Source organism: Hyaena hyaena, unplaced genomic scaffold (genome assembly GCF_003009895.1).
Source record: "Hyaena hyaena isolate Hyena2069 unplaced genomic scaffold, ASM300989v1 scaffold_144, whole genome shotgun sequence".
Classification (NCBI taxonomy): Eukaryota; Metazoa; Chordata; class Mammalia; order Carnivora; family Hyaenidae; genus Hyaena; species Hyaena hyaena.
Window position 1 is genome coordinate 3,271,711 of NW_024080776.1, and position 26,408 is coordinate 3,298,118.

Sequence of the window (26,408 nt, forward strand, 5' to 3'; positions counted from 1 at the left end):
GATTTTAGAAAAATGTTATTTTCTGTGATTCATGATTTATTCATAGAAAAGCACTGTGAGTTCACACACTTGCTAAAAAACGGCAATTGTGATACGTGATACAGAAATGGGAGTGGCTTTTTTTTTTAAACCAACCTATTGGGCTGAGAGGTTGTAGGGACCCATGGCTGGACAGTAAGACTTAAGTAGCCACAAACAGTGAAAACAACTTACTGGTTACTGGAGGAAAAAAAGTGACACAGTTTGTCAAAGAAGAACATAAAGCAGACAGAGAGGTCCTTAGTTCACACTCTACCTATACCACCCCTTCCCTATCACACCCCACCCCCCCCACTCGGAAACTAAAACATGAAACAGTAAACACCAAGACACTGGCATCCAAATGACTCTTCTGAAAGCTCTTGCTACCTTCTATAACAATTCCAGGCTGAGTACAGGGGTCAGGAAGGTAGCAGGAACATGATACACTGTGGACGTCAGCTAGGGCTAAGACAGGCATTGCCCACTAGGGGTAGAAACTACTCAGAAAAGGCCAAATGCATTCCAGCCCCAGCCTCCAAAACAGTGACCAATGGGCAGGCAGAGGAAGCTTGAGGTAGAAAGGCAAGGGAAGAAAGCAAGTATAGGGCAAGAAGAGAACTGGAGCTAAAAGAGCCATTCTTAGGGTAGAGGGAGACTAGTGCTTAGAAGCTTGTTGGGTGAGAGAATGGTGAGTAAGGGAGGCAAAGAGATGAAGAATGTGTTTAGCTGGTTGGAGAGATGAAGAGGAATGGGGAAGAGAGATCTGGCAAAAAGAAATGGGACACATTCATGCAGATCCTCAAACATAATTCACAGACATACTTGCATATAAAAATATACATAGTTACACATATAAAGACAGACCAATGGAGAGCAAGCATACAAACATGTTTTTACACATGCATCAGTGTATGCACCTCCCACTAAATGTGCACTGACAAACATGAACACACAGGTATGTATTCTTACATGTTGACAAATATGCATACCCTCACACAGAAACGCACAGTCTAGCATATAGACATGTACTCACATGTACACAAACAACTGACACACACACATGCACAGACATGTATGCACAGATCTATCCATGCACACAGACACATGTACTTAGCCATACAGATACATACATACATGTAACTAGAGATAAAACCAGATAACTAACACAAAGGTGACCAGAGTAGGTAAATATGAGTATGAGCTCAGTGGCCTCCCAGACCTTCACCCTCACCCTATACTTATTTCTCAGGAGCTCAGCAGGCTCCTAGAGAGGCTGTGTGTAGCAGGGGCAAGAGCTTCACTGTCCTCAGGGCTTCATGAAGCAAGAGTCTAAGTCCAGTCCTGGCCCTGGCCCTGGCCTTCTTCCACCACTGGGCTATAGATGGCCCAAGTCTGTAGGCTGGGGTTTCTGCATAGACTGGACCTGGGATTTATTATAACTGTCCATTGTTCTCCCTGCCACCCCTACCCTTCCACTGCAAACAGTATATACTCTGCAAGGGAAACCTGAGAAATGGTTGAGTCTCCTCAGAAAACAAGCCTATCTTCCCACCCACAGCTACTTCAAGTACCCATCCAATTAGAACCAGAATTATAAATAGTTACAACTTTACAATGTAATTGGCAACACATATACTATAGTATTTACAGTACCATAAATGCTTCTGTTTCTCTGGTTAAGCAATCCCTGAGACGGAACAGTGTTCTGTGTTTGCCAAGGGAGAGTGGGCCAATGCCCAGGACACGCAGGATATAGGGGCGTGAGGTGGCATGTTGTGGGGTTTCTGATCGATCTGCAGGGCCCAGTTCCTTCAGGAACAGTGGGCTGTAGTGAGAACCTTGCCAAGGAAGGCATATTGGCTAGAGTTGGACTCTCCCATGCTTAGCCCTGTGGTCCTTTGGCTTCAGCCACAGGTGCTCAGAGTCCTCTCAGGGTGGACAAATGTTTTGGTGTCCTTGGCCTGACCTGTGGTACCTGGGAGCCCAGGCTGCCCTGGCAGTGATTGAGTCTGCTTTCTCAGCCAAAGCGCTCTCGTACCAGCAGCATCAGCTTCTTCTTGCCTTTGTAGATTTGTTTGAGGTTGTCGATGAATTGGGCAAATTGCAGGTGGCCATCCTGGGGCAGCAGGAAGGTCTCCCGAGCCTTGCTCAGAAACTCAATGAACTCTCCATAGTGGCGAGGGCTGATGTGTGTCAGGCGTGAGTGTGTAGTGTTGATATAGGCATTGATGGTGGCGTCCAGCAGCTGGCGCAGTGGAGCTTTGTCAGTGGACATGAGCTTTCCAGAGCTGCGGCGGCCTGGGATACCAGCCAGGCCAGGTGCAGTCACTGTGCAGCGCCGCAAGATGTCTGAAAGCACTGTGGCACAGTGCACACTTTTCACCACGAGGGGAATGAGGGCCGCCAGTTCATTCTTGCCCAGAGAGTGGCTGAGGGCACATGCCCAGAGCACATCATTGATGGCTGGATGGGTATCCTGGTTGTACGCCAGGTTGAGATGGCTCATGGCCAGCGAGGCCAACTTGAAGGCACGTAGCGGGTAGCCACGGAGCTCCATGTAGCGGGCAATGGTGAACAGTTGTGAATGTGTCATGCCACCAGTGGCAGCATCAATGGCGATCTGGTAGGCTGCCTCAAAGGCAATGTGGTCTTTCTCACAGAGTGTAAGGGCTGACAGGGCACAGCTCTGTGGATCCTTCATGGCACACTGTAGAGCCAGTGTGCGAGCACAGCTAGCTAGCTCCTCCCGCTGTGGATAGTCAAGACTGAGGCGCAGGATAGTGGTGTGAGATACAGCTGTGGCAGCCACAATGCTAGTAGCCTCGGTGGGAGTGAAGAGTGTGTACCAGCTCTGCAAAATGCTCACCAGGGCCCGCACACCTGTCAGGGAGAGCCTGAGCTCAGCAGTGGCCATCCAGGTCTCGATCCAGGTCTGCCCAGATTACCATTTGGGGTCAGAACTTGGCCTGCAGAGATGAGTTCTCCCTTTTCCTCAGTAGACTTGAGATGATCTGAGGTAAACTAGGGAGCATCCCGGATGGCCAGACCCTGTTTGGGGAATCTTCCCATCCCTTCCTTCCCCAAGTCAGAGGGTTGAAGATGTCTGCAGGTGCTCTTATCACCTCACAAGGATGGAGCAACAGAACCTGTCATCAACCTGCCCCAAGGAAGGGGTTGCAGATCTGCCTGGGGGTTCTAGCTGTAGTGGGGCTTCTCAGGGTAGAGTCTTAAGCTGGGACACTGGGCTCTAAATGGGGTCCTGAGCCTCCAAGTTGTCTGGGGTTTTTCAGAGGCATTGACAGGGACTGGGACCAAACCACTGGGCCAACTACTGCCTAAGGGTGCACTTGCATAAGTGGCTGAAAATTCAATCTCTCATACATGTCTTTAATCAGAGGGTCAAGGTACTGCTGACATCAGGGTATGTCTAAGCAGTGAAGGCAGAGATTGGGCTAGCTAAACAAAGGCCATCTTTCCTACCACCAGCCCCATCCTTTCCCAGGCCATTAGTAATAGCAGTATGAGAACTCTAAGGATTTGCTGTCTTGTTCCAAGAGTAGGGCCTAGGAACTCCTTTCCCCTGGGGGTAGAGGGATGTGGGAGACTCACCCACTTCTGTAGCACATGTCACCAACCACCGCACCATCTCCCGGCGCCTCCAGTTAAGAGTTGATAAGGTCATCCTCATCACCTGGGCAAAAAAGAGGCCTATCTAGTGGGCTAAGCTTAACTGTTAGGCCCTCTACAGCCCCTTGCCATTAACTGATGCAACAAGTATTTATTAGCACTTTAAATAGCCATCTCTCTTCTGATAAGTAGACAGGTTTAATTTCTGCCCCACTCCTCCCACCAATCAGATAGAAGTCTTCTCTGATGACCCATAACAAATAAAGTCCTTATTATCATACCTTGCTTGATTTGACTTGGAGGGATAAAGAGGGGGTGGGGAGAAGATAGGGACCCTATGGAGCCTAAAGTTACATTGCTTCTGGCCTCAACTTCAAAATGGAGCCCACTTTAGAGTCTTCACCTAGAGGCCTAGCTTAGAAGTTGTGCTCTGGGGACACAGAAAGAACCAGACTTGGCCTGTGCCCAGTGCCTCTGGGATCTTATCTTTACCAATTATCACTAGGCCAGAAGCCTAAAGCGAGGATGACCCACTTCTCCTCCATACCTGTAACCCCAGCTCCAAAGCCACGTTGAGCAGAGTGCTGTCAGTACTACTGTCCGTGGGAGTAGCAATCTTGAATGCGTCTTGGGCCAGTTTGAAGATGAGGGAGGAAGAATGGATGTGCTTCTGTATTGCATCCAGAATTGTTCGGAGCCTCAGAGTGTCCCCTATAGGTGCCAAGAAATGAGACAATGACAAGTCTTCTTTAAAGCCTCCCTGAACAGTCCACTGATCACATGGGTGCTGGCTGAACTGGCTGCTATCAATCCACTGAATGCTTCTGAATACTACTGTGTCTTTTGGGTAGACATGCTATGTCTCCACTAAACCTACTGGAGACTGCTTCCTTCACCATGCCCCTGCATGAATTCACTTCTCTACCTTTTCATCTGCCTCTACTCCTCACCTTTCCCCCTCAGTCTCCTTAGGTCTCAGAAATAATTTTTATGAACACTTGACTTTTGAGAGCTGCTTATATAGCAGATAGGAAGCCATATTATTGTCAAAAAAGTATGCTAGTCCCGTTGTTTGCTTCCCACAGCAGCTTCCTGGAGCAAAAAGGAGCTGGGCCACCACTTTCTATTTAGCAGGCAAGTACTAGTGCACAGACTTAAGAAATATACCACAGGAAGGGCATGTATACCATATGAAGTGAAAGTCACTGTATGAGGGTAGTACAGTATATGAAAGATTGGTGTTATCTTATGAAGGGGTAAAATGTGAAGTAAACATAGAACAAAAAGTAGGTCTTATGTTTGACAAAGAGGTGTAGCAGTAAGAGCATATAGGCTTTGGAATGATATACATTGGGAATTGAACCTAGTTCAGCCATTTACTAGCTCAGTTACTTTATGCATAAAACAGAAACAACAGCCTTTAAGGTTGTGGTGAGAACTGTAAGCAACTTGTATATAGTTAATATTCTATGATCCTACTTTTGTAAAAGAAAAAAAAAAGGTAAGTAGCAGTGTGTGTGTGCATGTGTGTACAGCATGTGTGTGTGCATATACACAATTAGAAAATCTCCAGGAATATTTATACCAATGTCTTAGTAATAGTTATCTTTTGATGTCAGAATTATGGGAGGGAGTACCTTTCTTCTTCTGTCATCTTTAAAAGCAATTTTTAAAATTAACAGACTTCATGTTTAGGCAGTTTTAGGTTTACAGAAAATTGAGCAGATAGTACAGTACAGTTCTTATATAATCTGTCCCCACATTCAGTTTCCCCTATTATTAATGTCTTACATTAGTGTGGTACATTTGATGAACCAACATTGACATATTTTATTATTTGAAGACCATAGTATATATTAGGCTCCACTGTGTTATACAGTTCTCTGGGTTTTAACAAAGGCATGGTATCATGGGCCCATCATTACTGTACAGAATAGATTCATTGCTCTAACAATCTCCTATGCTCCACTATTTCATCCTTCTCCTCATTCCCCCTGAGAATACTGTTCCTTTTTTTTTTTTTTTTTTTTGGTTTCTACAATTTTACCTTTTCCACAATCTCATACACTTGGAATCACAGTACATAACCTTCTAGACTGGCTTCCACCAACCAATACACACTTAAGGTTCCTCCATGTCTTTCTGTGTCTTGAAAGCTCACTTCTTTTGTTGGTAAATATTGCATTGTATGAGATGTATATCTATCTATTCACCTTTTGAAGGACATCTTGGTTGCTTCCTGTTTTTGGCACAAATAAAGCTGCTATAAACATTTGCATGCAAGTTTTTGTGTGGACATAAGTTTTCAATTCATTTGGTAAAATATCCAGGAGCATGACTGCTGGATCAGATGGTAAGGCTATATTTAGCTTTGTAAAAAAAAGTCAAACTGTCTTCCAAAATGGCTGCACCTTTTGCATTCCCACAAGTAACGAGAGTTCCTTGTTGCTCCACATCCTTACCAGTATTTGGTATTGTCAATGTCTTGGATTTTAGCCATTCTAATAGGTATGTAGTGGTATCTCCTTTTTGTTTTAATTTTCATTTTCCTAATGGCATATAATACTGAACATCTTTTCACATGCCTGTCATCTCCATATCTTCTTTAGTGAGGCATCTGTTCAGGTCTTTTGCCCATTTTTTTTTTTTAAAGTGCTTTTATTTTTTAATGTTTATTTTTGAGAGACAGAAGAGAAGCTGGGGAAGGGCAGAGAAGCTGCTCTGGAGATGAAATCATTACCTGAGCTGAAGTTGTACACTTAACTGACTGAGCCACCCAGGCAGCTCAGTCTTTTGCCCATTTTTAAATTCAGTTGTTTGTCTTATTATTGAGTTTTAAGAGTGATGTGTGTGTCTGGGATACAAGTTCTTTTTGTAAATATTTATTTATTTATTTTGAGAGAGAAAGAGAGAGAGTAGGGGAATTGCGAGTGGGGGAGAGGCAGAGAGAAAGGGAGAGAGATTCCCAAGCAGGCTCCATGTTCAGCACTGAGCTTCACATGGGGCTTGATCTCGCAATTATGAGATCATGTTCTGAGCTGAAATCAAGAGTCGGACACTCAACTGACTGAGCCACCCAGGTGCCCCTGGGATACAAGTTTTTTTTATCAGATAAATGTTTTACAAATATTGTCTCCCAGTCTGTGACTTGTCTTTTCAGTTTTGTAACAGTGTTAATCACTGAGCAGAAGTTCTTTTTTTATTACATAGGTTTCAGTGGGTACTTATTTTTGAAAGAGAGAGAGAGAGAGAGAGAGAGAGAGAGAGAGAGAGGAGAGAGGAGAGAGTAGGGGAGGGGCAGAGAGAGAGGGAGATACAGAATCCAAAGCAGGCTCCAAGTTCTGAGTTGTCAGCACAGAACCCGGCACTGGGCTTGAACTCACGAACCGTGAGATCATGACCTCAGCCAAAGTCACATGCTTAACCGACTGAGCCACCCAGGTGTCCCAGAAGTTCTTCCTTTTAATTAAGTCCTACTTATTGATTTTTTCTTTCATGCATTATATTTTTGGTATTGTATCTAAAAAGTCATTGCCAAATCCAAGGTCCCTAGAATTTCTCCTATGTTATCTTCTAGAAGGTTTATAATTTTATGTATTACCTTTATGCCTTTGATCTATTTTAATTTTTATGAAAGGTGTAAAGTAAGGTCAGTGCCTATATTTTTTTTTCTGCAGGTGGAGGCAGTTTTTCCAGTCCCATCTGTTGAAAGGACTATCTTTTGCTCCTTTGTCAAAGATCAGTTTACTATATTTGTATGAGTTTATTTTTGAACTCTCTATTCTGTTCCATTCATCTAGCTGTCTACTCTTTTGCCAATTCCGTACTGTCTTGATTACTATAGTTTATAGTAAGCCTTGAGGTTGGGTAGTGTTAGTTCTCCAGCTTTGTTCTTCAGTACTGTGTTGGCTATACTATGTCTTTAGCTTTCCATATAAATTTTAGAAAGAGTTTTTCAACACCACAAAGTAACTTGCTGGGATTTTGGTTGGGATTGTATTGAATCTATAGATCAACCTAAGAAGAACTAACATAATAATAATATGGAATCTTCCTATCTATAGATGTGGAATATCTATTTATTTAGATCTTTGGTTTCTTTCATTAAAGTTTTATAGTTTTCCTTGTATAGATCTTACACATATTTTGTTTGATTTACTAAGTACTTTTGGAGGAGTGCTAATGTAAAAATATATTGTTTTTATTTTTATTTATTTATTAATGTCTTAATGTTTATTTATTTTGGGAGAGAGAGAAAGCGAGTAGGTGAAGGGCAGAGAGAGAGGGAAAGAGAATCCCAAGCAGGCTCCACACTGTCAGTAAGAAGCCCGATGCAGGGCTTGACTACACCAACTGTGAGATCATGACCTGAGCTGAAATCAAGAGTCAGACACTTAACTGACTGAAACACCCAGGTGCCCTGTAGATATTCTTTATAAATTTAAGTTGGTTCTTTTTCTTTTTAAATTTTAAATAATTTTCTATTTTTTAATTAAAAAAATTTTAAATGTTTACTTATTTTTGAGAGAGCAAGACAGAGTGGGGGGGGCGGGCAGGGAGAGGGAGACACCGAATCTGAAGCAGGCTCCAGGCTCTGAGCTGTCAGCACAGAGCCCATTGTGGGGCTCGAGCTCACGAACTGAAAGATCATGACCTGAGCTGAAGTTAGACGCTCAACCAACTGAGCTATCCAGGCGCTCCAGTTTTTAAAATTTTTATTTTAAGTGGGTTCCATGCCCAACCATGGGGCTGGAACTCACAACCCTGAGATCATGAGTTGCATGCTCCACTGACTGAGTCAGTGAGGCACCCTCTTCTATTCCTGGTTTGCTGAGTTGTTGTTTTTGTCATGAACAGGTGTTGGATTTTGTCATATATTTTTCTTGCATCTATTGATAAAATCCTATAATCTTTTTTCTTTAGTCTGTGGATGTGATGGGTTACATTAATTGACTTTCAAGTGCTGAATCAGCCTGCATATCTGGACTATATCCCACTTTTAATGGTATATACTTTTTTTATACTTCATTGGATTCAATTTGCTAATACTTTGTTGAGGATTTTGGTACTTATATTCATGAGTGATATTAATCTGAAGTTTTCCTTTCTTGTCTTTATCTGGTTTTGGTATTAGAGTAGTGCTGGCCTCATAAGATGAGTTAGGAGGTGTTCTCTCTGCTTCTATTTTCTAGAACAGAGTGTAGAGAATTTGTATCATTTATTCCTTAAATATTTGATATAACTCACAAGTGAAATCATCTGGGCTAAGTGCTTTCTGTCTGAAAGATTACTGATGCAATTTCTTTAACAGATACATGCCTATTTAGATCATTTATTTCTCCATATGTGAGTTTTGGTAGATTGTGTTTTTCAAGGAATTGGTCCATTTCATCATTGAAGATAACAAATTTGCAGAAATACAATTTCACGATTTTCCTTTATCATCTTTTTCGTGTCCAGGGGACTCCTGTATCATTTATGATATTAGTAATTTATATTTTATCTTTTTTTCTTGGTTAGCCTGGCTAGAAGCTGGATCAATTTTATTGATATTTTTATTTTATTAGAAATTAAAAAAGGGGCACCTGGGTGGCTCAGTCGGTGAAGAATCCAACTTATGCTCAGGTCATGATCTCACAGTTCATGAGTTTGAGCCCCGCACCGGGCTCTGTGCTGACAGCTCAGAGCCTGGAGACTGCTTCAGATTCTGTGTCTCCCTCTCTCTTTCCCCTCCCCTGCTTATACTCTGTCTCTCTCTCTCAAAAATAAATAAAACATTAAAAACATTTTAAAAAATTAAAAAATTTTCAATGTTATTTATTTTTGAGAGAGAGAGACAGAGAGAAAGTGTGTGAGCAGGAAAGGGGTGAGAGAAAAGGAGACAGAAAAAGAGACAGAGGGGGAAGAGAGAGAGATAGGGAGAGAGAGACAGAGAATTCCAAGTAGGGTCTGCACTGTCAGCATAGAGCCTTATGCAGGGCTCAAACTTCTGAACCGTGAGATCATGACCTAAGCCAAAATCAAAAGTCAAACACTCAACTGATTGAGCCACTCAGGGGCCCACCCTCCCTTTTTAAAAACTTTTTTTAAAGGTTTATTTTTTTTTTGAGAGAGTGAGCAATTTTATGGATCTATTCAAAGAAGCACTGTTTGCTTTCGTTTTCTCTATTTTTTTCTTATTTTCAATTTCAAGGATTTTTTTTCTGTAATTTTATTATTTATTTTCTTCTGCTACCTTTACTATTGTTCTTCTTTCTTCAGCTTGCTAAAGTGTATGCTTAGATTACTGATTTTATTTCCCCTTCAGCTTGAGATATAATTGACATATAACGTTGTGTAAGTTTAAGGTATACAGTGTGATTTCATAAACATATTGCAAATGATTACCATGATTAGGTTAATTAACATTCATTACCTCTGTGTGTGTGTGTGTGTGTGTGTGTGTGTGTGTGTGTGTGTGTGTGTAGAACATTTAAGGTCTATTCTCTTAGCAGATTTCAGCTATAGAACACAGTATTGTTAGTTACGGTCACCATGCTGTATGTCATATTCCAAGAACTTATTTAATTGTAACAGAAAATATGTACCATTTGATCATGATCTTGCAATTTCTCCCACCTGTCAGGCTCTGGCACCCACCAATCTACTCTCTGTTCCTATGAATTTGGCACTTCTAGATTCCACATATAAGTGTGATCATATTTGTCTTTTTCTGACATAACAGCATGGGTGAACCTTGAGGGCATCGTGTTTAGTTTTCACTATGTATGATGCCCTCAAGGTTCATCCATGTTGTTATAAGTGGCTGGATTTTCTTCCTTTTTTATGGCTGAATAATATTCCTCCCTCTCTCTCCCTCTCCCCCCACCCTCTCTCTGTATACTATACATTCTTTATTTATCCATTGGTGGACACTTAAGTTTGTTTCCAAATCGTGGCTACTGTGAATAATGCTGCAATGCAGTAAATACAAGTGTGAAGATAACTATTTGATATAGTGGTTACATTTCCATATATACTTCGAAGTAGGATTGCTGGACCACATATGATGGTTCTATTTTAAAATGAAAAATAATTTTAAAAATGTTTATTATTTATTTTTGAGAGGCAGGGTGCAAGCAGAGGAGGCACAGAGCGTGAGGGAGACATAGAATCTGGAGTAGGCTCGAGAATCTGAGCTGTCAGCACAGAGCCTGACTTGGGGCCCGAACCCATGGACTGCGAGGCTCATGACCTGAGCCAAAGTTGGATGCTTAACCGAGCCACCCAGGTGCCCCTCTGCTTTAAATATTTGAGAAAGCTCCACACTGTCTTCCAAAGTAGCTGTGCCAATCTGCATATCTGCCAATACTGCATGAGGGTACCTTTTTCTGCACATCCTTGCCAGCATTTGTTATCTCTTGTTTTCTGATAATAACCATTCTAAGAGGTGTGAGGTCATAGATTATTGATTTTAAATTTTCTTTCTTTTCTGTGGTGCCTGTGTGGCTCAGTTGTTTAGGTCTCTGACTCTTGATTTTGGCTCAAGTCATGATCTCACAGATCACGGGATCAGGCAGCACGAAGCCTGCTTGGGATTCTCTCTCTCTCCACTCTACCCCTCCCTTGCTTGCACTCGCTTTCTCTCAAAATAAAGACTTAAAAAAAAAAAAAAAGTAGGCAGAACCTTCAGTGGCTGTTGCCTTTAAATTTTTTTCTTTCTTTTCTAACATATGCATTTAATACTATAAATTACCCTCCAAGCACTGCCTTTGCTGCATCTCACACATTTCTATCATTTGTATTTTAACTTTCATTTAGTTCAAAATATTTAAAAAATTCTCGAAATTTCTTCTTTGACCTATGTGCAGCTTAGAGGTATGTTGTTTAATCTCTATGTATTTTGGGATTTTCCAGTTATCCTTATGTCACTGATTTCTAGTTCATTTCTACTGTGATCTGAGAGTATACTTTGTATGATTTCTTTTATTAAATTACTTAGGTGTGTTTTACGGTTCAGAATGTGGTCTATCTTGGTGAATGTTCCATGTGAGTTTGAGAATATACATTTTGTTGTTGTTTGATGAAATATTATATAAATGTTAATTGGATCCTGTTCATTGATATTGCTATTCAGTTCAAGAAAATCATATCCTTACTGATTTCCTGCCTACTGGATTTGTCAATTACTGATAGAAGTATGTTGAGTTCTCAAACTGTAATAGTGGATTTGTCTATTTCTTCTTGTTCTATCAGTTTTTGCCCCACATATTTTGATGTTCTGTTGCTAAGTACATATATATTAAGGATTCTTATGTCTTCTTGGTGAACTGATCCCTTTTATCACTGTGGAATGCCTCTCTTTATCCCTGTAATTTTCCATGTTTTGAAGCTTGTTTTGTCTAAAATTTATATAGGCACTCCAGCTTTCTTTTGATTTGTGTTAGCATGGTATACCTTTCTCCATATTTTGTTGTTGTTGAAGAAATCTGTTTTTAAGAAATATTTTTATTTATTTATTTTAGAACTATGTTTAACATTTCTACTATGCATGCTTTCCTGGGAGAGTATCTTTTCCAGACTCTTCCTGCTTTCAGTGCAACTAGTCTGGCAGTGAGGCTATGGGGTGTAGAAAGTGAGGGCCAGAGTGTTGACAACACCTCTTTGTTTTTTTGTTTTAAAGCCCTGGTTTCTGTTTTTAGTAGAAAATATTTGGGAAGGTAAAACATATAACCTCAGTGATAGACAAGTTAAATGACTCCCTAAAGTCATTTAAGTACTGGGGAAATAATGAAGCCCAGTGCTGTTCAGTGTCTGTATTCAGGGTCTATTTGCTTGTTCTAGCACTGATTCTTTATCAGTTCATTTATCTATCTATCCATCCAATTTGTGGTATATATGTATAGATATATATAATAATTTTATAAATTATTAAAATAACACACTTTTATATATATGTGCTATATATGCTAATTACATTCAAAATGCTGTGTAAATATTATCATTACTTATAAAACTTTTTAATCACCCCAAACAGAGGCTATGTGCCTATTAAGCAATAATTTTACCTTTCAGCTCCTGGTAGCCTTGAGCCTACTGTCTTTATTAATTTGCCTATTATAGATATTTCACATAAATGTAATCATACAATATTTATCCTTTTGTATCTGGATTATTTCACTTAGCATGTCTTCAAGGTTCCCCCAGCATATATCAGAATGCCATTTCTTTTTATGACTTAATAATATTCCATTGTATGTATATACCGCATTTGTTTACTGATTCATGTTGTCAGGCACTTGGGTTGCTTCCAACATTTTGCTATTATGAATAATGCTGCAGTGAACATTATGTTCCTCTTTCGTTTCATTTCTTTTTTTTCTCTTTTCTTTCTTTCTTTCTTTCTTTCTTTCTTTCTTTCTTTCTTTCTTTCTTTCTTTCTTTCTTTCTTTCTTTCTTTCTCTTTGTTTCCTTCCTTCCTTCCTTCTCTCTCTTCCTTCCTTCAGTTCTTTTTCTTTTCTTCCTTCCTCCCTCCCTCCCTCCCTTCCTTCCTTTTAATATTTATTTTGATACAGAGCAAACAGGGGAGGGGCAGAGAGAGACAGAGAGAGAATCCCAAGCAGGCTCCACACTGTCAGCACAGAGTCCAATGTGGGGTTTGATCTTAAGAACTTTGAGATCATGACCTGAGATGAAATCAAGAGTCAGAAGCTTAACTGACTGAAACACCCAGGTGCCCCATTTCTCTTTCCTATTTTTTTGGGTATATACCTAGGAGTGGAATAGCTGAGTTGTATGGTAGTTCTATTTAAATTTTTTAGGAACAGGGGTCATGGCCAGCTCAGGTGGAGTATGTGACTCTTGATTTTGGGGTTGTGAGTTTGGGCCCTACACTGGGTGTAGAGCTCACATTAAAAAAAAAAAAAAAGGTAAAATTTTCAGGATCAAACTATTTTCCACAGCAGCTGTACCACTTTACATTCCCACCAGCAATGTACAACATTCCAATTTCTCCGCATCCTTGCCAACACTTGTTTTATTACTTTTTATAATAGCATTCTAGTGGGTATGAGGTGGTATCTCATTGTGGTTTTGATTTGCATTTCTTTAATGACTGATGATTAATGATGTTGAGTATCTTTTCATGAGTTTAATTTTTTTTTAAATTTTTAATGTTTTATTTATTTCTAGGAGGGAGAGAGAGAGAGACAGCGTGAGCAGGGGAGGGTCAGAGAGAGAGGGAGTCACAGACTCTGAAACAGGCTCCAGGCTCTGAGCTGGCAGTCAGCACAGAGCCCGACACGGGGCTCGAACCCACAACCCGCGAGATCATGACCTAAGCGAAAGTCAGACGCTTACCGACTAAGCCACCCAGGAGCCCCTTCATGAGTTTAATTCTTATATATGTTCTTTGGAGAAATATCTCTTCAAGTTTTTTGCCCATTTTTAAATTGGGTTGTTGGTCTTTTTGTTGTTGAGTTGTAGTTCTTTATATATTTGTATATTAAGCCCTTATCAGATGTATGATTTACAAATATTCCATCCTATAGGTTGTCTTTTTAACTTTCTTAACAGTATTCTTGGACGAACAAAAGCTTTTAATTTTTTAAAAACGATTTTATTTTTAAGTAATCTCTATACACAATATGGGACTTAAGGTTACAACCCCAAGATCAAGAATAACATGCTCCACTGACTAACCCAGCCATGCAACTCCAAAAGCTTTTAATTTTGATGAGGTCCAATTTATTGTTTTTCTTTTGTAGTTCATGCTTTTGGTGTCATATCTAAGAACCCGTTGACAAGTCAAGGTCATAAAGATTTATCCCTACATTTTCTTCTAGGAAGTTTATGGCTTTAGCTCTTATATTTAGGTCATTGGTCTATCCCTTTACTTTTACTCCCATCTCTGTCTTTATACTTAAACTGGGTTTCTTTAGACAATATATACTTAGGCCTTTGGTATTTTTGTTTCAAATTCACTCTGTCAGTCTCTGCCTTTTGATTGGCATATTTAGACCATTAACATTTAAAGTGATTAGTGATATAGTTGAATTAATATCTACCATATTTGTAACTATTTTCTCTTTATTACACTTGTTTCTATTTAAAAAAAATCTTCCCCCTTTTTGGCCATCTCTGGTTACACTGAGCATTTTTTATGATTTAATTTTCCTTTCTCTCTTATTAATTATGCTTCTCTTAAAAATTACTTTAGTGTTTACCCTAGAATTGCAGTATACTTTTACAACGAATCTAAGTTCATTTTCAAATAACTATACCACTTCATAAGATGCCTTATAATAGTATTCACACTTTTTCCTTTCCTTCTGTAATATCATTGCTGTCATTCATTTCACTTAACTTTAAGCTATAATCACCCAATATATTGCTACTATACATTGCTATTATTATTTAAAAAATTTTTAAAATATTTTATTTTTAAATAATATCTATACCCAATGTTGGGTTTGATCTTACAACCCTGAGATCAAGAGTTACATACTCTACTGACTGAGCAAGCCAGGCACCCCTGCTATTATTTTAAACAAGCAGTTATCTATTAATTCAATTGAGAATTTAAAAAAACCAAAGGTTTTATTTTACCTTCATTTATTCCTTCTCTAACACTCTTCCTTTCTTTATGTAGATCTGAGTTTCACATCTATACATTTTTCCTTTTCTCTGAAGGGCTTCTTGCAAAGCAGGTTTATTGGCAATAAATTCCCTCAGTTTTTGTCTGAGAAAGTATTTTTTCTCTACTTTTGGAGGATAATTTATTTGGATACCAAATTCTAGGTTGGTGATTTTTTTCTTTCAATATTTTACATATTTCACTTCACTGTCTCTTGCTTGCATGGTTTGTGAAAGTGATGTAATTTTTATCCTTGTTTCTCAATAGGTAAGGTCTGGTTTTGTTGTTTGGTTTCTTTCAAAATTTCTCTGTCTCTGGTATTCTGCAGTTTGAATACATGTTTAGGAGAAAATTTTTTGGTGTTCATACTTCTTGGTCTTCCCTGAGCTTCCTCGATCTGCATTCTGGTGTCTGTCACTAATTTTGGAAAACTGTCAGCCATTATTACTTCAAATATTTCTTCTGCTCCTTTCTTTCTTGTCCTTCTGGTATTCCCATCATGTACATGTTAGATATCTTTTCTAATTGTCCCACAGTTCTCAGATATTCTGTTTTAGGTACCTCCCCACCATTCATTTTTTTCTCTCTGCATTTCAATTTGAGCAGTTTCAATTACATTTATAATTTAAAATTTTGGAAGTATTCACATGGTTTAATATTGAAAAGATACAAAAAGGTAAATAATTAAAAGTTCTTTCTCTCGTTACCCCTGACCCTCATTCACCCACTTCTAATCTATATGCAATCATTATTAGCAATTTTAGAATTACCTAACAGGATATTCTATGGATAATAAAGAAATACATTATGTAGTTCCTCTCCTTAAAAACAAAAACAAAAACTCTTAAAGAGTAGCCTAGTATTTGCATATTACTTGCATGTTATTTTCTCCCCACATATCAGCATATCTTGGAGATTCTTCCATATCAGTACATAAAGAGCTTCTTCTTTTTTTAAAATGGCTGCATAGTATTCCATATATGGATGTATAGATCCACAACTCCATATTCAAAATCCTTGGTTTTGAATGTGTTTTGGAATTCAGATTTTTTTTTAAGTTACAGAGAGATAATTTATGCATGCACTATACATACTATTGCAGTGGGCTTGGGGCAAGATCCCATAATTAAACACATTACTGTTTGTAGTGAATTAATAAATATTCACACTTGTTGGAATGAAGAGCAAAATCAGTATTATAATTTATCAATACAGCAATGAAATAGGGTGATATAGACTATAAATACTTGGTACTCTTTATTTCTAAGAAACCATTCAATAAAACATAAAACCAAGCTAAATATCTCTACATATGCATGCAGAGGATATTTGCTATATCTGGTTTCTTGAGGATGTTGGACAAAGGTTTCATCAGGTTTGCTATTATTGTCACCAATGATTAGAATTGAATTTTAACGATGGGGCAGGAATGGGATTCTTTAACACTACAATAGATGACCTTTAAAAATGTGTAGTTCTAGGGTAACATAACTCATTAATATGGTTTTCTAGATAAGCAGTGTCTTCAATTAAGCAAAGAGCCATAACCTCTTCACTGATAAATACATGTTATTCAAGACCAATTAAGTGCTCATGCATTTCCCCCATATTGTCTATGGAGATTTTTTCCATCTGTTGTATTTCACCACTGTCATCACTACTAGTCTTCATGCTTATTTGGGTTACACCATTTTAGCAATTTTTCTATCTTGCAAGGAATGTACAACAGGTACATAACATATTCAGTACCTTTTTTTTTTTTTTATATCAGATTGCTCCACTTCAATGCTTTACAACCTTAGTGAACATAAAAGTCATCTCGAGAATTTGTTTAAAATATAGATTCTTGGGCTACACCCACAGAGATTCTAATTCAGTGGGTCTAGGAATTTGTATTTCTAACAAGCTTCCAGGTGATGTTGATGCTGCTTGTCCACTGACCACACTTTGAGTAGCAAGGCTCTGACTTATTTAGACTTTTGGTCAATAAAATTTTAGGTAAGTAGTAAGACTATCTATCTTTTCAGTAGTGATACAAAATCCTTCAAAGTCTTTACCTACAGGTTTACTTTCAAACATTGTTGTAAGCCAAAGTCTCTGCTGAATATTTATCAATCATTCCAAGCACCAGCAACTGTGTAAATGGCATCATTAAGGGAGGCTTGATCAAACTTTCACAATAACTTTTTTAGGAAGTATTGGATGTTAGCTGCTGCCAAGTATAGAGTATAAAAATTAAAAAATAAATTATATTTGCTCTTCATTTAGGAGTAAAATTTCTTGGTCACAAGAAGTTCAGGAGGGGTATATGTAGAACAGTGGTCCAGGAACAGTATAATTAATATGGTTTTCTTCCATTCCAGTTTGTATGCAATGAGTTCATATCATTGGTACAGATTATTGAGTCAGTTAGAAAAATATTTCTTTGAATACTTATTCAAATATTTTTTGTTTACACACTAACAAATTGTGAACAACTTCTGAAACATCTTAGATGTTGGCTTTTTCTAACTTTATCTGTCTGCTGCATTGGGACATCCCAGAACTGTCAATCTGTGTTTAAAGTTCTTAAAATCTCGTTTGCTCATTAATTATTGTTACTTTTTTTTAAGAATAGAGACCAGAACAGAGTTGTTTAATCAGCACTGTACACACATTTAGGACTAAGGTTTTCACTTAATTTCATCCATTAAAAGTATCTTAACAAATCTGTCAATATAATTTTCATCTACTTCATGATAAGTAGAAGTTTCTTCATCATAGGTATTCAGATATTTTATACCATGATGCTTCTTAACTTTCTGCAATCAATTCTGGTATTTTATACTCACCTTAAATATGTTCAGGTGATATTCATGGCATATTCTAGCTTGTTTCATGATCAAAAACCATTCAGTGGCATAGTCACATTGCTTCATTGTTGAAACTATTCAATCATGCTCATGTCAACATCTTCATTTTTTGCCCTCTGAAAAATATTCTATTCTTCATTAGTTCTGGTCATTGTTGTTCTGGTAAAACTTCAACACTTTGTCTTTTTTTCAAGTCATATGTCATGTTAATTGCCACACCCTATTCTTTAGTAAGATGCCTCACAGACATACCTGGATCAAGTTTCTACACTACCTATATTTTCTATGCTACTAAAAATGATAGATGCTTCCATTTCTTCTTATTCTTATCTTCAATTTTCTGGACATTTTTACAGGACAATTAAACTCAAATGGAGAAAATAACATAAACTAAGAAGGCTACACAGTATCAGTGAACAGCAAAGATGTATGTGACTAAGAATGCTGAGACCAATGCCTAATGTCAGTCAGGGTCAGGTTTTGCTGTGAAACTTAAAAAAAGTTTGCATTTACAAAGCTTTTCAGATTCTGGAATTCCACATAAGATTTTTTGGACATAGTCTCCTATTGATGAGTACTTAGAATGTTTCAAATATTTTGCAATCACAATGTTGGACTGAAAAACCTAGTACAAACATAATTTTACATTTGTACAAATAACATCTGTAAGATAAAATCCTGGAAATGAAATTGCTGGGTTGAAGGATATGTGCACTGTAATTTTCACAGATATGCCAAATTGCCAATCTATACTCTCACTCCACATCTTTGCAAACACAATGTTTTATCAAAATGTTTTGTTTTATTTTGAAATAATTTCAAAATTACAGAAATGTTTCAAGAATAGTACAGAGAAATCTTTTCTTACCCTTGAAGCATTCAAAAGTAAGTATGTGACTTGACAGCCCATCACTCCTGAACACTGTAGTCTACACTTCTGGCAAACAAGGACACTTTTCTACATACCCACAATACAACCATCAAAATAAGGAAATTAATATTGTTATATTACTACTGTCTACCACAGATCCTATTCAAGTTTCACTAATTGTTCCAGAAAAGTACTTTATAGCAAACAGATTTCATACAAGATCATATGTCATATTTAATTTGTCATGTCTCTTTAGTCTTCGTCATTTTGGGAAAATTACTCAGTCTTCCCTTGACATTCATGATCTTTACACACTGTCGATTAGACTAGTTATTTTGCTAAGTATGGCCTTCTATCTGGGTATGCCTGATGTTTCCTCAAGTTCTTATAGCTTCCTAACAGGTGATATATATAAATCTGACTTAACCCATTTCTGATGGTGTTAACTGTGATCATTTGATTAAAGTGATGTCTGCCAAGTTTCTCTAATGTAAAGTTACATATTTTCTCTTTGTGATTGCCAAGTATTTTGTGGAAAGATAATTTGAGACTATGTAAATATCCCTTATCAAATGTTCACCCATTAGTTTTAGTGTCCATTGATGTTTCTAGGCTGAATAAGTATTATATGGTTGCCAAATAAATACTCTCTTTTTTCCCCTCAAATGTTATATTCTCATTTCATCATTCCTTCCATAATCACCAGTTGGCATTCCACTCTATTCATTTATTTGTTTATACCATATAAAACTCATGGATATCTATTTTATTCAATGGGTTATAATCAGTTGCCATCATTACTTATCTATACATTTACAGCTTTAAAATTGAGGTATAACTAACATACAATAATTAGTGCATATTTTAAAATGTAAAATTTGATAAATTTTGACATATGTATACCTCCAAGAAACTATCACCACCAATCAAGATTATGAACATATACATCACTTCCAAAGTTTCCTTTTGACCCCTGGTAATCCCTTCTTCCCCTTCCATCATAGCTTGCCCCAGCTCCCATTCCCAGGAGACTGTTGATCTTTCTGTCACTATAGTGATAGTGTGCATTTTCTAGAACTTTATATAAATGGAATAATATGATACACAGTTTTTCCTTTGGTCTGGTTTATTTCATTTAGCAATAATTATTTTTAGATTCATCCATGTTGTAGTGTGTATCAATAGTTCATTCCTTTTCATTATTGAATAGTATTCCACTGTATGGTTATATCACAGTTTGTTTTTCCCTTCACATATGGATAGATGTTTGGATTGTTTCCAGTTGCTGGTATTAAAAACAAAGCTGGTATGAACATTCATGCTGAAGATTTTTTAGAGATATATACTTTCCTTTTGGGTAATACCTAGGAGTGCAACGGCTGGATCATATGTGTAGGTGTCTATTCAACTTTTTAAGAAATTGTAAAATGGTTTCTCAAAGTGGTCTTGCCACTTATGTTCCTGCTTATAGTGTATGAAAGCTCCACTTGCTCCACATCCTTGGTATGTTTTTTTTTTTTTTTTTTAACTTCAGCCATTTTCTTATTGTGATTCTATTGTATTTCCCTAAGGATGAACGATATGGAACATTTTTTTCATGTGGTTACTGTCCATCAGAATACCTTTTTTGATGAAGTGTCTCTTCATGGCTTTGCTCATTTAAAAAAATATATTGTTCATTTTCTTACTGAGTTTTGAGAGTTCTTTACACATTCCAGATGCAAATCCTTTATGAGATATGTGATTTGCAAATATTTCTCCCAATCTGTTGCTTGTCTTTCCATTCTCAACAGAGACTTCATAAAGCAAAAGTTCTTAATTTTGGTAAGAACAATTTATCAATTTTTTCTTTTATGGATTGTACTCTTAATGTTATATCTACAAAATCTTTGCTTCATATAAAATAAAAATGGGGGCACCTGGGTGGCTTAGTCGGTTAAGCGTCCAACTTTCGCTTAGGTCATGATCTCGCGGTTCGTGGGTTCGAGCCCCGCGTCAGGCTCTGTGCTGACTGCCAGCTCAGAGCCTGGAGCCTGTTTCAGAGTCTGTGTCTCCCTCTCTCTCTGACCCTCCCCTGCTCACGCTGTCTCTCTCTCTCTCTCTCCTAGAAATTAAAAAAATATATATATATATATAATAAAAATGATTTTTCTAATGCTTTCTTTTAAAAGTTTTATAGTTTTGGCTTTTAAATCTAGGTCATCAATACCTCATAAATTAGCTTTTCTGTATGTTGTAACATTTGTTGAAAAGACCATCCTTTTTCTCAACTGAATAGGCTTTGCCCTTTATTGAAATAAACTGACCACATACATAGAAGTATACTTGGGACTATTCTTTTTCATTGATCTGTTTGTTTATCTTAATACCAATAATCCTATACTGGATACTATAGCTTTATAATGTCTTGAAATTGGGTAGTGTTAGTCTTACCACTTGTTTTTCTTTGGCAAAGTTGTTTTTGGCTACCGTAGGTTCTTTGCATTTTCATACAAATGTTAGAATCAGATAATCAATTTATATCCCAAAGCTTGTTGAGGTTTTGAATGGAATTGTACTGAATCTATACATCAATTTGTAGAAAATCAACATTCAACAATATTGAAATTTCTAATTCATAAGTACAGGATGTCTTTCAATTTATTTAGGTCTTCTTTCATTTCTCTCAACAGTGTTTTATGATTTTCATCATATAGGCCTTGAACATCTTTTGTTAAGTTTATTCTAAAGTATTTCATACTTTCTTGATACCATTACAATAGTTTTTAAAGTTCAACTTCTGATTGTTCATCACTGGTATATTGGTTTTTGTATACTGATCTTATATCCTGCAACCTTGCTAAACTCATTATAAATTTTAATAGCTTCTTATAGATTTCATAGGATTTTCTACATAGATGAGCATGTCATCTGAGAATAAAGATAGTTTTACCTATTCCTTTTTTAAAAAAGATTTTATTTTTAAGTAATCTCTACACCCAGTTTGGGGCTTGAACCCACAACCCTGAGATCAAGAGTCTCATGCTCCACCAGATGAGCCAGCCAGGCACCCTTACTTCTTCCTTTCTAATCGGAGCTATCTTCTCTTTCTTTGTATTGTCTAACTGTATTGGCTAGAAGCACCAGTATGTGTTGAATGAAGAGCGGAAGGCAAACATCTTTGCTTTGTTTCTTATGTTAGGAAAAAAGGATTCTATCTTTTATCATTAAGTTTAAGGTTAGCTGTATGTTAGATAGCCTTTATCATATTGAGGAAGTTTATTTCTTCTCCTAGTTTGTTAGGAGTTTTTAATATTCTTATTAGGAATTAATATTGGATTTTATTAAATGCTTTTTCTGTAATTTTTTAAAGTTTACTTATTTTTGAGAGAGAGAGGGAGAGAGAGAAAGAGAGGGAGAGCATGAGCAGGGGAGGGCAGAAAGGGAGACAGAGAATCTCAAGCAGGCTCTGCACTGTTAGTGCAAAGCCTGACGCAGGGCTTGAAACCATGAACTGTGAGATCATAACCTGAGGTGAAATCAAGAGTCAGATGGCTTAACCAACTGAGCCACACAGATGCCCCACTTTTTTTTGTATTATTAAAATGATGAAATAACCCAGGCATTTTCTTTTTTACTCTATTATTATGGTGAATCACAGTGATTGATTACTGAATGTTAAACTAACCTTACATTCCTGAGATAAACCTGACTTTGTCATGATGTTTTATCTTTTTGAAATATATTATTGGATTCAATCTGTTAACATTTTTTTAAAAAAATTTTACACCTCTACTCATAAGGATATTAGTCTGTAGTTTTCTTTTCTTATAATGATTTTTGACTGGTTTTGGTATCAGAGTAATATTGGCTTTATAGACTGAGCTGGGAAATATTTCTTCCTCTTCAATTTTCTGAAAGAGTTTGTTCAGAAATGTTATGTTTTTATTAAAAGTTTGGTAGAAGTGAAGCCTACTAGGCCTGGATTTTTCTTTATGGAAAGGTTTTTAACTACAAATTCAATTTTTTTTGAAATTCATTTCTTTCTTTTTTTAAAAAATTAAAAAAAAATAGTTTATTGTCAAGTTGGTTTCCATATAACACCCAGCGCTCATTCCCACAAGTGCCCTCCTCCATGCCCATCTCCCCCTTCCCCCTGAAATTCATTTCTTTTTTTCTTTTCTTTTTTTTTTTTTTACAAATAGTTTACTGTCAGATTGGTTTCCACATAACACCCAGTGCTCATCCCCACAAGTCTGAAATTCATTTCTATTTACTCTTATTTTTATTGTGATAAAATATATGTAACATAAAATTTACCATTCTAACCATTTAAGGGTACAATGCAATGATATTAAGTTCATTCACAACGTTGTGTAACTATAGCCACTATCTATTTCCAGAACTTTTTCATCATTCCAAATAGAAACTCTATATTCATTAAATAATAACTAATTTCCCCAGGCTCTGTATTCTACTTTCTGTCTCTATGAATTTCCACTCTATTTTGCTTTCTGCCTCTTTGAATTTATGATATTAACTGTGGTCACTTTATTCAAGTGATGTCTGCAAGGTTACTCTGTGGTAGAATTACACTTTTTACCTTTATGATTGATAAGTGTTTTGTGGAGTGATACTTTGAGATCACACAAATATCCTATTCCTAATAAAATGTTTGCCCACTAGTTTACCATTCACTGCTGTTTCTTTGCTGTGGCTATTCTAGGTACCTCACATAATCAGAATCATAGAATATTTCTTCTTTTGTGTCTGGTTTATTTTACTTAGTATGTATCAGAATTTCATTCCTTTTAATAGCTAAATTAATATTCTATTGAGTGTATATGTCATATTTTGTTTATTTATCTGTTTGATAGATACATTTCCAACTTTTTGGTATTGTGAATAATGCTGCTATGAATAGTGGTATACCAGTATCTGTCTGACTCCATGTTTTTAATTCTTTTGGGTATATGCCTAGCTTGTTTTTATTTATTTTTGAATGAACTTTGGTAGTTTGTATCTTTCAAGGAATTAGTCCATTTATGTTGTTTATTGACATAAAATTCTTCATAATATTCTTTTATTTTCATTTTTATGTCTTTAGAATTTGTTGTGATGTCACCTTTCTCATTCTTGGGATTGGTGATTTTTGTCTTCTTTTTTTCACTTGATCAGTCTGGACAGAGATTTCCATTTTATTTTTCTTTTCAAACAAACAGTGTTTGGTTTCATTGATTTTATCTACTGTATTTCTATGTTATATTTATTGATTTAGGCTCTGATCTTTTTTATTTCCTTTATTCTGCTTACTTTGAGTTTCATCTGATCTTTTTTTTTTAAATTTAAACTCAAGTTAGGGGTGCCTGGGTGGCTCAGTTGGTTAAGCATCCAACTTCAGCTCAGGTCACGATCTCATGGTTGTGAGTTAGAGCCTGGCGTCAGGGGAAGTGCTGACAGCTCAGAGCCTGGAGCCTGCTTTGGAGTCTGTGTCCCCGCCTCTCTCTGACCCTCCCCCACTCATGCTCTGTCTTCTTCTGTTTCTCAACAATAAATAAATGTTAAAAAAAATTTAAATTCAAGTTAGTTAACATACAGTGTAGTCTTGGCTTCAGGAGTAGAGCTCAATGATTCATCTCTTACATATGACACTCGGTGGTCATACCAAAGAGTGCCTTTTTAAATGCCTGTCACTTATTTAACCCTTCCCCTCACCTCCCCTCCAGCAGCCCTCTGTTGTCTGTATTTAAGAGTCTCTTACTGTTTGCCTCCCTTTCTATTTTTATCTTCTTTTTCCTTTCCTTCCCTTATGTTCTGTTGAGTTTCTCAAGTGCCATGTATGAGTGAAATCATATATCTTTTATGTAGCATAATACCCTCTAGTTCCATCCATATTGTTGCAAACGGCAAGATTTCATTCTTTTTCATTGCCAAGTAGTATTCCATTGTGTGTGTGTGTGTGTGTGTGTGTGTGTGTGTGTGTGCGCGCGCGCGCGTGTGTCTATACATACCATACCTTCTTTATCCATTCATTAGTCAATGGACATTTGGGCTCTTTCCATAATTTGGGTATTGTTGATAGTGCTGCTATAAACATTGGGGTGCATGTGCCCATTTGAATTAGCATTTTTGTATCCTTTTGTATACCTAGTAGTGCAATTGCTTGGTCATAGGATAGTTCTACTTTTGATTTTTTGAGCAACCTCCATACTGTTTTCCAGAGTGGCTGCACCAGTTTGCATTCCCACCAACAATGCAAAAGGGTTCCCCTTTCTCTGCATCCTCGCCAACATCTATTTCCTATATTGTTAATTTTAGCCATTCTGACAGGTGTGAGGTAGTATCTCCTTTTTCTAGTTTCTGGTTAAGGTGGAAGCTGAGATCACTGATTGGAAAACTTTCTTCTTTTTAGGTACAGGCATTTGGTGTCAAAATTTCCTTCTAAGTAAAGCTTTAGCTATATTCCAAAATTTTTGATATGCTGTTCTTTTAATTTTCCTTCAGTTTAAACATTTTCAAATTTTCTTGTGTTTTTTCCCCTTTGTCCAGTGAGTTATATGGAGGTTATGTGATTTAATTTCTCCAAATTTGATGGATTTTTCACATATCTTTTTGTTATTGATTTCTAATTCAATTGAGGTTGTCTGAAAAAGTTTTTTATTTCACCTTTGTTTCTGAGAGATATTTTCACTGATATAGAATTCTTTAAAAGTGCTTTAAAGAATTTTCTCCACTTTTAGGGGCGCCTGGGTGGCTCAGTCGGTTAAGCGTCCGACTTTGGTTCAGGTCATGATCTCACAGTTTGTGGGTTCGAGCCCCGCATCATGCTCTGGGCTGACAGCTAGTTCAGAGCCTGGAGCCTGCTTCAGATTCTGTGTCTCCCTCTCTCTTTGACCCTCCCCTGCTCAAGTTATCTCTCTCTCACTCTCAGAAATAAATAAAACATTAAAAAAAAGAATTTTCTCCACCTCCTTCTGGTTTATACTGCTTCTAGTGAGAAACGTGCTCTCATATTTATCTTTTGTACATAATGTCTTTTTTCTCTAGTTACTTTTGAATAAGATTTTCTCTTTTAATACTGATGTTAAGCAATTTGATTATAATGTGCCTTGGTATAGTTTTCTTTGTGTTTCTTGTGCTATGTGTTTCTTGTAATTGAGCATTTTGGATCTGTAATCATCCTATCCTGCTTGGAATCTGACACTCTATGTCATGCCACTGCCATTCCCATACCCACAGAGACACCTATTATCAAATTTATTGATTTTTGCCTATAACACTGGTGAAAAATGTTATCTCAGGATAATTCTAATTTGTATTTCTCAAGGGAGGCCAGGGATTTTAATTGTTTAAAAGTTACTTGTATCTTCTTTTCTATGAACTGTCTGATCGTATCCTTTGTTCAGCTTTTGTGTTGGTGTATTGATCATTTATATATTGATTT

At 37.1% G+C, this 26,408-nt stretch overlaps 1 protein-coding gene across 1 annotated transcript in view; it reads right to left on the reverse strand.

Moving 5' to 3' along the window:
- Positions 1–1,621: 1,621 nt before the first annotated feature.
- The window catches only part of ZSWIM5 (zinc finger SWIM-type containing 5), a 66,689-nt gene continuing 41,902 nt past the window's right edge, over positions 1,622–26,408 (reverse strand). Inside the window, exons 11-13 of the mRNA XM_039238630.1 lie at positions 4,196–4,359; positions 3,631–3,712; positions 1,622–2,901 (exon numbers count right to left, since the gene is read on the reverse strand). Coding sequence (XP_039094561.1) covers positions 2,039–2,901; positions 3,631–3,712; positions 4,196–4,359 — 1,109 coding nt within the window. The 3' untranslated portion in view covers positions 1,622–2,038. The remainder of the gene's footprint in view (positions 2,902–3,630; positions 3,713–4,195; positions 4,360–26,408) is intronic.